Raw genomic sequence first — 13864 nt, 5'->3', positions numbered from 1 at the left:
ATTGCTTATAAATATGGGGAAAATTTTTCATCTGTTTGCTCACTTCTAATTGTTCCAATAACTCCGAGCTCGATATGTCTTCGCATTTAAGAGTGTAAAGACAAGCAGAAAACCACTTTTTTGAAGGACTTTTTCCTAATGCCCTTAAGGCAGAAAATATTTTTAAAATTGGCCATGTTCACCTAATAAATTCTAAATCAAATTACTTGAATTAGAAATAAAACATGTAACATATTGAACATATTAAAAAAATTAATAAGATAAAAATAAACATAAGATCCATTATACCGTAATTTAAATTTTGCTAATTATAATTTTAACCTCCGTTGACAAAGCAAGTTACTTGACTGAACTGATTTTAATATGAATTTGGGCTTCGCATCGAATAACTCGATCGATGCTGGAGCGAATTCGCTGATACCATTCAAGTAGCAATGAGTGGCCAAAGGTTACCCGACTAGCATTAGAGCGTGCGTCTGAGCGTAGATCAAGTGAGCTGCCGAAAGTAAAACCATATATAAAATTTGTTCAGTCGTTTTCATTGGCCTGTAATATCTAAAAAAAATCAATGTTTCAAATATAAATTTTAGCCAAATTTATCTTTTGAAAACAGAAAAATAAACCTATTGGCCAGTAGGCACAGAATAGTCTTTGTCCTGAGGACAATATAAAGTTTCAAGCTATTATCCTAAGCCTTATTATAACATGAAATAACAGTTAATATTATTAGAAGAATTTGATGACAATTTTGATTTCAGGCCGTTGCAAGTACAATGCAAGTTCGATGCAAGTGTCACGGCATGTCAGGTTCTTGTGAATTAAAAACTTGTTGGAAGGTAGCATCAGAATTCCGAGTTGTAGGAAAAACACTCAAGGATCGTTTTAGGAAAGCTATACTTGTTGCACAAAGTAATTTGGGTAGTATAACCCCTTTAACAAAAAGTAGAGGATCGCGACGCAGGAGACCAATTAAACAAAAACATCGGAAGCGTCCAAATAAAATGGGAGAACGAAAACTGAAGATTCGTGATCTGTCTAAGCAATTATTTTACTACCAAAGATCTCCCAATTTTTGTGAAAAGGATCAAGCTGCTGACATTGCTGGTACAACAGGACGTAGATGTAACAGGACAAGCTCATCTGGGGATGGATGTGCATCTTTGTGTTGTGGTAGGGGTTACAATGTTGTGCGACAACGTAGAGTTGAAAAGTGTCGCTGCAAATTCTACTGGTGTTGTTTTGTTCAATGTCAAAATTGTACAATTGAAGAATGGATTACAGTTTGTAAGTGAATGTCAGTCACATAAAGAACATATAAGTAGATAAATTGCGCGGTTGTAATCAAAGTATAAAGAACTCAAATTAAGTGTTATATTCTTTTCGAAAAAACTTTTTCGATTACACGTATTTCTCTATTCAACTAAAAACTTGAAATTGCACAAATATATTCTCTTATATATTACATTTGAAATAATTTTGCCAAGGTTATTTCAAGTGTCATGGAAATAACAGGAAGTAAAAATCAGATATATAGTATATCCTAGTATTGACAAAGCTAAAATTGTGGCACGAGTCACACGTTTCTGCTCGAAAAAACAATATTTAAATTTCATAAAACTTTTTGTACTCTGCTTCTAAGTTGTACATAATATTACCTGAATATCAAGGCTATGTTACATAGGAGATTAATAATATTACACGGAGAAATCAAGTTTTAGCTATTTTATTCATTATTTTAATAACTATCTTAGTCAACTTTAGTCGCACTTGTGTGACTATACCACTTTTCTCCTCATGTACGATGCAGTATGACAGTGATATCACAAAACACTTAAAATATCTATTACATTGTAATATTACACGTAATGTTGCTGCATTACATGTAACATTTACGGTAATATTGCTATAATATAAAATGTTATGTTGAGAAACTTTTCATTCCACAAAAGGAAACAACTTGATTCCGAAATATTCATAAACTTTGAAACATATATTTTGGAATATTAATAAGAATTTTATAATGCATACCTGAAGGAATTTAAAAGTAAATGAATTAAAAGCGACAACTCAAAAATTTAGACGCAGTAACTAAAAAAATATAACCATTGTTTTTAGGAAAAATGTTGACCAAAGAATTTATTTTTTACATGAAAAAAAATTGTTTCGAAAAAAGTACTCCACTATTTCAGTAACCTACGATACGAGGGCCAGTGTCGTAGGTATTCCAGAATTTTTAGTGAGAAGTACACAATGTTAAGTTAATACTACGAAACTTTTTAGGAAAACCTAAAAATAATTGAGTAATTTCTTTCTGTACTTTCTCAAAGGAAATTTAGTATTTTCTAAAAAGTCAGAAAAATCATTACGAAATCATTACGAATTACGATGGAGTATTAAAACTCTGGCGAGGAGTACTGCGTTACAGGTGGTAGGATAGCGTTACTTTGATTTTAGTTTGAAGCTGCATCACATTTGGGAGAGCAGTTTTTCCAAAAAGTATCTGACCCAGAAGTAGGTCTGAAGTTGCTTGAACATGGTTCGCCAACTCGCCTAAAAAGGAGAGCAACTCTCCGAATATATTTATTTTATTTATTTGTTTGCTTTAATACAGCATTTACGCGCATTTGGCGAATGAAAAATGTAAGAAAATTTCTATTTATGATTCCTTCTTGGAATATTCATCATGTTCATTTTAGTAGAATGTGACGAAATATTTTGTATTATTTCCAAAAGGGTTTATTACTTATCCAAAAAGACAAGTTTGAATTTCTGTTGAAATGGTCGCGATTTTCTGTGTTACTGAATTATAATCCGTACTTTCTCCAGAACAATTTCTTGCCGTGTAATTCCTTTTTATTGAAAATTTTTTCAAATTTGTAACTTGTTCCTTCTCATTTTTATCCATCCTATTCCTGAAATACAAATTTTCAAACTATATTTGCAGTGACAACTACACGGAAAGAAAGAAATATTATTGAGCATAATATTGTTGCGTTATGCAATGAAATGGAAAGGACAACTTTTCGCATGGAAAAAGTTTCCAAATACTATGGATGTGTGAGCCATATTATATTGTCGCATATGAGATATGGATGTGCCAACCATATTTATAGTTGAGCTTACCAATTCAGATACATGGATTATCACATATGTGGGGCTGTTTATTCTATGTTTCTATGCTTCGGAGATTCATATTTAGTTGAAAATTTAAAATTTTTGATAAATAGTGCGCTCAAGTTATTTTCACGACACCCCTTTTAAAATGAACGTTAATATTGTTAATTATTTATCATTCATTTTCAAAATTTATTTTTATGTAATGTGTACACGGAGAGACCCACATTTGTAAAAATTACTAAAAATGGTTGCAATGACCGGAAATAAGGGGACTTTTAGCATAATGTACTACAGAATTAGATAAATTTACAAAAGAAATAGATACATTTGCTACATTGAAATAGCAAGTTTTAATATTTTGTGTAAGAGTTGTAAATGTAGCAAAAGTTGATTATAGTTTTCCCTAATTTAATTAGACAAAATCTGACAAATGAAAACATTTTCCACTAAAACCTACTATCCACTGTAGTAATTTTTGGTGAGCAAGTGTGGCTAGCGAGTGCAGTCATATGGCGCCTGCATTTCTATTGGTTGCTAACTTCGTCAATCTCCGTAAATGAGCCGATGCCATCCGATCATTGACAGTGACTATGTTTCGCGTATGTAAAATAAATTTGGATATTATCTACAATAATTAAATATAAAGTGAAACGTAGGTCGTTCGTTATCTCAGAAATTGACCATTATAAATTAATAAATTTTGCATTTATTCCTGTCCCAAGAACTATGTCTTATAATAAGTTGTTAAAAGTAAACTGCTTTCTCGTAAGTGCTGTAAATTTTCATCATTCAATATATAAGGAAACAAAGATGTATACTTTCAGTGAAATTCGTTGTCGTGCGTGCAGTTGTGTATTAGTGTATTAATTAACCGCGTCTATACATATAAGTGAAATAAACACGTGTGTGTCTTCAAATATTTATCCAACAAATATATAAGTGTGTAAGTGTGTGTGTGTATGTGTATGTAAAAATAAATCCTTCCAGTTTATCTCCATTAGTCAAGAATTGACGGAAAACCGGCGATAAAAATCCGTATTTTTTGTTTCACTCTTTCTTTCTGCATTTACAAACGACTATAGTAATTTTATGTACACAATACTTCTGAGTTTACTACAGTTGTTTGGAACTATTGGGCGAAATAGTAAGAAACTTTGCTAATTTGGTGAACATTTGTCGGATTAGTGACTTAGTGAAGAAAATAGTAAAAAATACAAAAATTCCCCTTATTTCCGGTGGTTGCAATGTGAAAATAGTAAATTCTAGTGTGATTTTATACAAAAAATTAGTAACCTCGGTCTCTCCGTGTAGAATATAATGAGTACATAAGATGCTCCAATATTATTGTTGCGTGTATAGTGTAGTAGAAGAGTGTTAGTGTTCAGTATGCGTTAAATCCAGAGTTCGTGTCCTCCCCCATTGGTTAATAATAATTTATTTCGTACATATGCGGCTATTCGATGAGTGCGGTATGTGTTAATAAATAAAACAATCTGTATAGAATAACTCACCCAACCATATTTCTCTTGTTGCTCCAACCACACAGAGAAAAAGGAATTGTTAAATATACTGGCGGATTATTAATAAAGAACTAGCAAATCAAATCGAAATAGTTGTGATAACAATTAATTTGTTTAGAGAACAAAAAAAATTGTTGCAACAACAAATCAGATTTGCTAGTTCTATATTAACAATCCGCTAGTAGATTTAAGGGGTTACACCACCCTGAACGCCTGAAAATTTCAAAAATAAATTTTGCCAAAACTACTAAAAATACAACTTTTTACTAATTACAGTATAAAAATACATATATTTAACTGTATAAAAAAATTTGAAAAATGAAAAAATATTCAAAAATGGCGAAGATATGGCGTTTTTTCGAAACTACATTTTTCGGAACGGTGTACATGATTTCTCAAAAACTACTCAACCGATTCTCTTCAAATTTTGTTCACAACTGCTCAATAACATTCTCTATGGCATGACGTAGGATTTTTTTGATATGATTTTTTTAAAAAAAGTTATACATTTTTAAAGAAAAATTTTTGTCCCCAAAATTTTAGACTTTTTTTTAAGTGCTCCCATTTGCTCAAAAAAGGTTTTTTTTAAAAACGGCTACGTCATGCCATAGAGAATGTTATTGAGCAGTAGGGTGTCCCAAAAAAATAAAAAGTTTTTTTTTATTGGGTCTCATCCCCTAAAATCCTTTCAAATTGTGTAAAAATAAGAACACAATATTTGGAAATAAAATTTTTTAATATTAACCCGTGGTTCAGAGCCTTTGAACCATAAAAACGCTAAAAATTTTGTGTTTTTTCATTTTTAACATAAATATAAATGTCAAAATAATAATGAATAGCATGTCATTGTAAAGATAATTAAATTACCTTTCGATCCATATGTCATAGTATAAGATTTAATGAAAATTAAGAGTGTTACAGTCGATTAAAGATCAAATTTCATGAAAATTTTGATAATTTTTATTTCTTAGACACTTAAGTAACTTGTACTTTTTTTCACATTAAACAGTAAAAAATATGTAGGTTTTTTTTATTGAGAGTCTGTAACATTACGAAAATTTTTAGCCCTTGTGGACCTCGCTGATTTAGAGTCCAATGTCAGTTTTTCAAATTTCAAAATGGCGGAGAACTTTATAAAAGTCGATCCAATTAGTCTCAAAATCGGGTAACGGATTTTGAGACGAATTTAATCGACGATCAAATTATGGATTTTTGTAATGTTACAGACTCTCAATAAAAAAATTAAAATCTAAATATTTTTTACTGTTTAATGTGAAAAAATTACAAGTTACTTAAGTGTCTAAAAATCATCAAAATTTCCATGAAATTTGATCTTTAATCGACTGTAACACTCTTAATTTTCATTGAATGATATACTGTGACATATGGATCGAAAGGTAATTTAATTATCTTTACAATGACACCCTATTCATTATATTTTGACATTTATATTTATATTACAAATGAAAAAACACTAAATTTTTAGCGTTTTTATGGTTCAAAGGGTCTGAACCACAGGTTAATATTAAAATTTTTTATTTCCAAATATTGTGTTCTTATTTTTACACAAATTGAAAGATTTTTAGGGGATGAGACCCAATAAAAAAAAAGTTTTTATTTTTTTGGGACACCCTATTGAGCAGTTGTGTACAAAATTAAAAGAGAATCGGTTGAGTAGTTTTTGAGAAATCATGTACACCGTTCCGAAAAATGTAGTTTCGAAAGAACGCCATATCTTCGCCATTTTTGAATATTTTTTCATTTTTCAAAATTTTTTTTACAGTTAAATATATGTTTTTTTTATACTGTAATTAGTAAAAAGTTTTATTTTTAGTAGTTTTGTCAAAATTTATTTTTAAAATTTTCAGGCGTTCAGGGTGGTGTAACCCCTTAACAATTCCTGTTTCTCCGTGCATACAAAAAATTGCAGCTTTTGCATATGGCTGAAGTATCCATGACTATGGATAATCCATTTTTCCAATATAATATGGCTGTTATATCCATATGTGTCAACTATTTATTTTTTTGTATGTATAATCTCAATGTTGAGTATCATTACTGCAACTTATAGTCGTGAAAATAAACTACACCTAAAGAATTAAAGAATAAATGTAATTCCAAATTACAAAAAAATAAAAATCTAATTAATTTTTTATATGGTTGAACTAATCTCACATAAAACGACCTTTTTTAGCAAGTCATTGTTTATTCTTACATATTTTTTAACGAATTCATTTTACATTACTAAAACTATAATTTACATGTTTCTGAAGAATTTTCCTATTTATTGAAAAAATAGACTGAATTTAATTAATTTAAAAGCAAGATGGTAACTTTTAAAATATCCTAGTGAGTAAATTATCCATATGTGTGTATTGAACGTAAGTTATTCAAGTGTTTGCATTAAGGATTAGATAATATTAGGACTATCACAAATAATTATTACCATTAATGGAAAATAAATCAGAAATAAAATGTAAAGTTAATTCAATATTATTTTATTAATAACAGGTTCAGAGTCTTTTGATTTGAGAAAACGGTAATTATAGTAAAGAAGAATATTTTAATAACCCATACATAGAACATTATCTAGCTGAAGGCACCGAATTGGGCTAATTTTCGATGCGTCTCATACTAAGCCAATGTTAAGCGGTATAAAACGTAGTGCCATCTATACGAGGCCTGGTTTTTTCTGTGACTTTATTTTAAACATACTAGGGATATTCGGCAAGTTCGTGAGTAAATTCAAAATAAACTTACTATAAATTCATTATATGTCCGCCTCATTGTAAGTTTTCATATACATAAAAACCCAGTCTCATTTTTGTTGTAACTTGAAATGAGTAGCCTACGCTACTCATATTCAGACAAGGTTTTTTCAGTGATATATATAGGGGAGAGGTACGCACGTTGAGACACTAAGATATTATAACCTGTGTAACTGATAATCCCAAAAAGTTTATTGGCATTTTGTCGTATCATTAATACCAAACTTTTTATTCAATAAAAGCGCGATAACTGCTGCTTTTTTGGTAGAACTAGAGCGAACCAATTTTTTAGTTAAAAAAAAGTATTTTTCAGGATTTCTGTTTAGTGTAATTAGTGTTTTTTTTTTGTGTCAGAAAAAAGTGCGAATAACATTTACATATCAATTTTGATTCTACTTTAATGTTCCGACGAAAATTTAGACATACGTTAACATCTACAAATAATTTCAAAGCTTTAAAAAAATAACAGCGAGGTCTGCACGTTGAGACACACTGTGGTACGCAGGTTAAAACGCTCACGGTGTGAAAATAGTATTGCCATTAAAATTGATTTTGAATCTATAATTTTTAAGCGTTTTACATGTTCTTCACCTGTAAAAATTACGAATATAAAGATTTCGATTAATTATTTTTGTGCAAAATAAAATTTTATTTTTTGATTATCTTCTTTAAGTTATTAAACTTTTTTGGTTAAAAATTCGGTGAGTTACAGAATTTCAAAGTTTAGAACGCCAAAAACCCCATTTCGAGAAAAACGGAATTAAAGATTGCGATACCAACTAATTGTTGTATCTCTGGTTCTTCTTGGAAGTTATTCAGATAATAACTGTTTCCAGTTCAGGGCACCTTGAAGATAAAAAACCAATAGATTTTAAATTTTTAAAACCATTCAACTCCCTCTTAATTTTGAAAAAACGAAAAATCGACAATATGGGCCCTTTTCTAAAAAGGACAGTTTTTCTATTAAAAAACCATTTTTTTACAAGATTAATGATTAGGTACAATTTTATTGTGTCATTTAAAAAAAAGAATAGAAATTAAACTTATTTAAAATTTTGTAACAGTCTTTATTACGAAAATTTTCACGAAATATCGAATTTTTCATTTCTATGACTACAAAAACAAAGACTCTAACATCAATATCTCTGGTTCTTCTGGAAAGTTATTCAGATAAGAATTGTTTACAGTCCAGGGCATCTTAAAGATGAAAAACCAATAGATTTTAAATATTTAAAACCATTCCCCTCCCTCTTAATTTTAAAAATACGAAAAACCGACAATATGGGCCCTTTTTTAAAAAGGACAGTTTTGCTATTAAAAAACCATTTTTTTAAAAGATTAATGATGAGGTACAATTTTATTGTGTCATTTGAAGAACAAGAATAGATATTAAACTTATTTAAAAATTTTTGACAGTCTCTATTATGAAAAAATTGACGCTATATTAAAATTTTCATTTCGACAATTACGAAAAAAAGATTCTATCATGAATATCTCTGGTTCTTCTGGAAAGTTATTCAGATAAGAATTGTTTACAGTCCAGGACACCTTAAAGATGAAAAATCAAGAGGTTTTAAATTTTTCCACACCTCCATTTTTAAAATACGGATTACTTTTGCAAATGACCGACAAAATGGGCCCTTTTCATTTTTCTAAAGAACCAATGAAATCAAACAGTTAAATTATCGATAAATCGATTAAAATCGCATGATTCAACTTGTCAAAACATGTAAATTGATAATATAAAATAAAAAAAAAATTAAGATTTTGCTCCAAAATTACTAAATTGCGATTATCTTGAAAACTAGAACCGACAATATGGGCCCTTTTCATGTGGACGTCCACATATTATAAATATAATTAAAATAAATTATTTAATGATTTTTTTGCTTATTTGTTAATGTTACATTATTTTTACATGTAAAGTGTAATTCCTTCGGAGATGTGCATTCGTGTAATTAATTTTTATTTTTGAGACCGAAAATTAATTTTATTAATTTTATAATTTAGAATAATTTACTACATATTTGTAAGTTTGTGTTAAAACTAAATTTTTGTTGATTCCTTTGTTTATGTTGTAATGTCGCTTATTTTACAATGTGGTGAGGGATTCCCTCTAAACGTGTGTAAAGTCGTAATTTTTTGTAAGGTGTGTGACGGAGGGTTAAAAAATCAGCTATAAATTTTTCATTTTTATCAAAAAAAAAAAACTTTCTTTGCCAATGTTGTAGCCCTGGATAATACCTTTGAGAAAGCATTTCGAATTTTTCGCTAAATTTTGTTTGTTAAAAATTATAACTGAAAAACAGAACCCGTCTCAACGTGCGTACCTTTCCCCTATATATATTTGACGGAAAAAACTGGATATTTAGAAATGTATATTTTAGAAAAGATATTTCCGCTTAACATCTGGATGTTAACAATTAGTACATAGTATCTTTTTGTAGCAATAATCGTAAATATAATGAAATAATGTGTCAATAAATAAGTTATTAAAACTAAACATGTGAGATATTAAATGCGATGTTCAAGCGCAGGCGCAAGAGTCATTTGACTGTAACTTATACACATGCAGAAAATTATTAATAATTAATAATAATTATTATTTTAGTACAATAAAATTAATTAGAATAACCTGCATTCTTTAATTACCTTTACTTCATCAAGGATTAAAATAATTCATCTAAGAATTATTCTTTCAAAACGGTTTCGAATTATTTGCTATTGATTTAGAGACACATTTTTGTCATAGAAAAAATTGACCCAGAAGTGGATTATTTTAATCTTTTTAGTGTAAATTTTAATTACAGCGCTATTCAATACCTCGTAGTTTGCTGTGTAACTATAATAAATATCTGAGATATTTAAATTTAACATCTTGAAGAATAAAGGATAATATAAGCAAATGTAAACAAATGACAAAATGTTTAATCATAAAAAGTAGTTATAAAATTGCATTTTAAAATTTATAAATATGGGGCATTCCAGGCCAAATCGAAAATTATTTTGCTTTTGCATCTCAAATATTTTTTAATCATTTTTTTTCTTTTAAGTTTTAGTACTTGTTGAAATGAGCTACCTTGATTTTTTTTCAAAATTTTTTGTAAGAAACTAGCATTAAATTAACAATGTTTAAGCCTTGTCCGCAAACGGTGGCAAACGGTGGGATCTATTTATTTAAAAAATTTTAATTTTTATACACACAGTGAAAACGGTAGGCCTAACTTGTCATTTGACCAAATCACAATTTTACACAGAAAGAAGATTAAGTTTCGAGAGACTTAGTCTGAAAACACGCATTTGCTGTGAAAAATTTGTGTGATTTTGTCAAATGGCAAGTTAGTCATTATTTTAAAATTTTTTAAAAATATTTTTATTAAAAACTACGCGTGAAAACAAAACTTTTCATTATAAAAACGTCCAATTTGATCAATTTTTGACCGAGTTATAAGCATTTTTAAAAAAAAATTTACGTTAAAAACGTCATTTTTCAAAAATCTGTATCTCCTGAACCGCTCTATGAAAAAATTTGAAAAAAATCAAGGTAGCTCATTTCAAAGAGTAGGGGAGCGTGGGGGAATTGGAGCCCCTTAAGAAAAATTATTAAAAAAACCAACTTATCTTTATAATATAATACATTGTTTTCGTCATTTTCTATACTCATTTCGTTATTTATCTTTAATTATGTTTAATTAGAAACTTAAAAAAAGAAAGTAAATTTGAAAAAAAAATTTTCAAAAAAAAATTCATTTTCTGCCATTACCCAATTTGTGGGGTATTGGGAGCTTTCACTTAAAATTTAAAAAAATTTTATTTTTTAGGAATATTTTTTGTTTTCTAATAGAAAAAAGTGTTAATACTTACAATAGAGCCAAAACTTTAGACTTAGAATAAATTTTTTCCTAAATTATAATTGAATAAAAAATTGTTGAAAAACATTTAAATTTTACATTTTTTCCACCAAAAATTATTTTTTAATTAAAAGTTTTTTCATAAGGTGATATCTTTTACAATCTTCAAAGAAATAACGAAAGCCGTAACATGGTAACGAAAATTCTTTGGGCTGACACTAATTCTCCCATTACCCCACAGAATTCTTACAGGACAAAATTTGAATAAAAAAATAAAAACATAAACAAATTTTATTATTATCTTGATTTTTATACATGTATACATATATCTACACATATTCACCTATAATATAATGAAAAACCATAACTAAATAATACGATTTTAACTACTTATGGTGATGTTTAGAAATGTTTTGCATTTTACAACGAAAACTAAAAAAATACATTTTCCCTTCTCTTTACTAAAAATCTGTCAAGAATGTGATCGTTCGTTTTGGAATAATATAAAGAAAGGTTGTAGATGATTTTCTAGACATTGCAGCGAATTTTAAGGTTTCTAAGTACGTGAAATTTAAAAGCTCCCATTACCCGCAAGCTCCCCTACTAAAAGAAAAAAATTGTTTTAAAAAAATTTGAGATGCAAAAGCAAAATAATTTCCGATTTCACCTGGAATGCCTCATATATAAATTCAAAATTTTTTGTATGTTTTCAACTGAAAATTAAGTAAACTTAATTGTATTGTTCTTATTCATTAGTGATGGATCAGGGTATTTCCACAAAAATTTCAATGATTGTCAAATCGGGAAAAATTCCATGTCCCAGGTTGGACGCTGGTCAGTTTTATTGTTTCATCCAGTCCTGAGCCAGACCAGATTTTCTGAACTAGCCCTGGTCTGGCCCCGACTAGAGCCCGGTCAAATTTCTACACGGATTAAAGCTTATACTGTAAATTTACAAACAGTTCTGAAGATTTCCTTAAAGTTACTGCAATTTTACGGTGTAAGCTTCCAGTATGAATGGAATGTTACAGTAGAACTTTACTGAGAGCTAATTATAAGATTATTAGGTTATTATTACCTTTGCCTAATGAACTGCATAACGAAAATACATCACTTTTTGACAAATAAATTATTTTCCCACGTGAAAAATGATCTTTATTTATATTTAATAAAATATGGGCACATTCGACCCTATATGATTATTTTTACTTCTAAAAGACATGTAGACCAACACTGATATTAAAAATACTAAATAAGCAATGGAATACAATTTCTTACGTTACTAGTCAAAAACTTTATTTGTTAGAGAAAAACAATTGTTTAAAAATACTAAATTAATATGTAATAAGTAATTCAATCTGAACGTGTATGAACTAAATTGTCTTTATTAATAAAAAAACAAACTTTTCGAAGAAGTAGAATTTATTTCGAATTATTCATTTAAGGTGACTTTCTGATCAAGGAGTTTAAAAAATCTTAAAAATTTCAATTTTTAAGAAATATACAAAAGAAAAGAAATTAGTAATTTTTAAAAAACCAAAGATCATTTATCTATAAAACTAATTTCATATTTCTACTTCCTTTTATTTTCATCGAGGGTAAATTGCCCTAAAAACACCGCGTTTTGCGATTTTTTGAGTAGAAAAGTATAATATGTGTACCAAATTTTAAAACATTAAACAATAGTTTTGCAATAACTGTAATACTTCCTTAACAATAAGCGAATAAAAAAGTGTGTTTCTCACCAATTTCTGCACCAGAAAGTACCCTTAAAAATATTAATTTTTCAAAATGGAAAAACTAATATTACTATTAAATACCCTGTAAAAATCTATTAAAATCTTATCTTGCACAATATTATCACTTTTTGCAACACTGAACTCTAAAGTTTAATTTTACAGACGATAAGCTGTGCGTAAAGTGCCCGCTCAGACTTAAAAATGTCAAAACGCATCTCGATTAATTTATTTCTCTATGTAACCAGAAGTAATATAAATGCATTTTTACACCTATATAGAATTGATTTTATTCCTGAATTTTCATTTGTTCAAATAAGTAAAGTTTTGTTTTCGTTTAATAAAGAGAAAGTTATATTAAAAATTCGTAATAAAATCTTCTTAAAAATATGTAACAATATATTCAAAAGGAATTTTTGCAATAACTATAATATATTTTTTGTAATAGAAGTTTGAAAAGCGTGTTTTTTACCAATTCTGGACTACTCTCTAAATCTGAATATGTGAAAATTCACATATTTGTAAGTTATAAGTCGTTTTCTTGATTAATAAGTGCATATGCACTTATGAATAAGTGCGAATTTTTCACTTATTTTGAGTGAAATTTCACTTATCATAAGCGTATATGCATTTATTGAATGAGAAAACGACTTATAATAACTTACAGATATGTGAATTATCATATATTCAGATTTAGAGAGTACAGAAAGTCCTCTTAAAAGGAATTTTTACTGCTCGCGCCGTCAATGCTCGCGCCACAAAAAATTATTTAAAATACATTTTAAAATCCCTTAACATGCAGAGGGGACTAGAGCTATAGTTCTAAAGAATATGTGGCAAAAAATTGGTAAGGATCAGTTGAGTAGTTTCGG

At 28.6% G+C, this 13864-nt stretch overlaps 2 protein-coding genes across 3 annotated transcripts in view; one reads left to right on the top strand and one right to left on the bottom strand.

The window, feature by feature from the left end:
• The window catches only part of LOC122501573 (protein Wnt-10a), a 38883-nt gene extending 35630 nt beyond the window's left edge, over positions 1-3253 (top strand). The window contains exon 4 of the mRNA XM_043611136.1: positions 759-3253. Within this exon, the coding sequence (XP_043467071.1) occupies positions 759-1292 (534 nt within the window). The 3' untranslated portion in view covers positions 1293-3253. The remainder of the gene's footprint in view (positions 1-758) is intronic.
• The window catches only part of LOC122501574, a 134023-nt gene that overhangs the window by 77836 nt on the left and 42323 nt on the right, over positions 1-13864 (bottom strand). The window lies entirely within an intron of this gene.

The sequence above is a fragment of the Leptopilina heterotoma genome, unplaced genomic scaffold (assembly GCF_015476425.1).
Source record: "Leptopilina heterotoma isolate Lh14 unplaced genomic scaffold, ASM1547642v1 Lhet_212, whole genome shotgun sequence".
Lineage (NCBI taxonomy): Eukaryota > Metazoa > Arthropoda > Insecta > Hymenoptera > Figitidae > Leptopilina > Leptopilina heterotoma.
The sequence above is the reverse complement of the archived record's forward strand: the minus strand, read 5'-3'. Positions and strand labels throughout refer to the sequence as shown.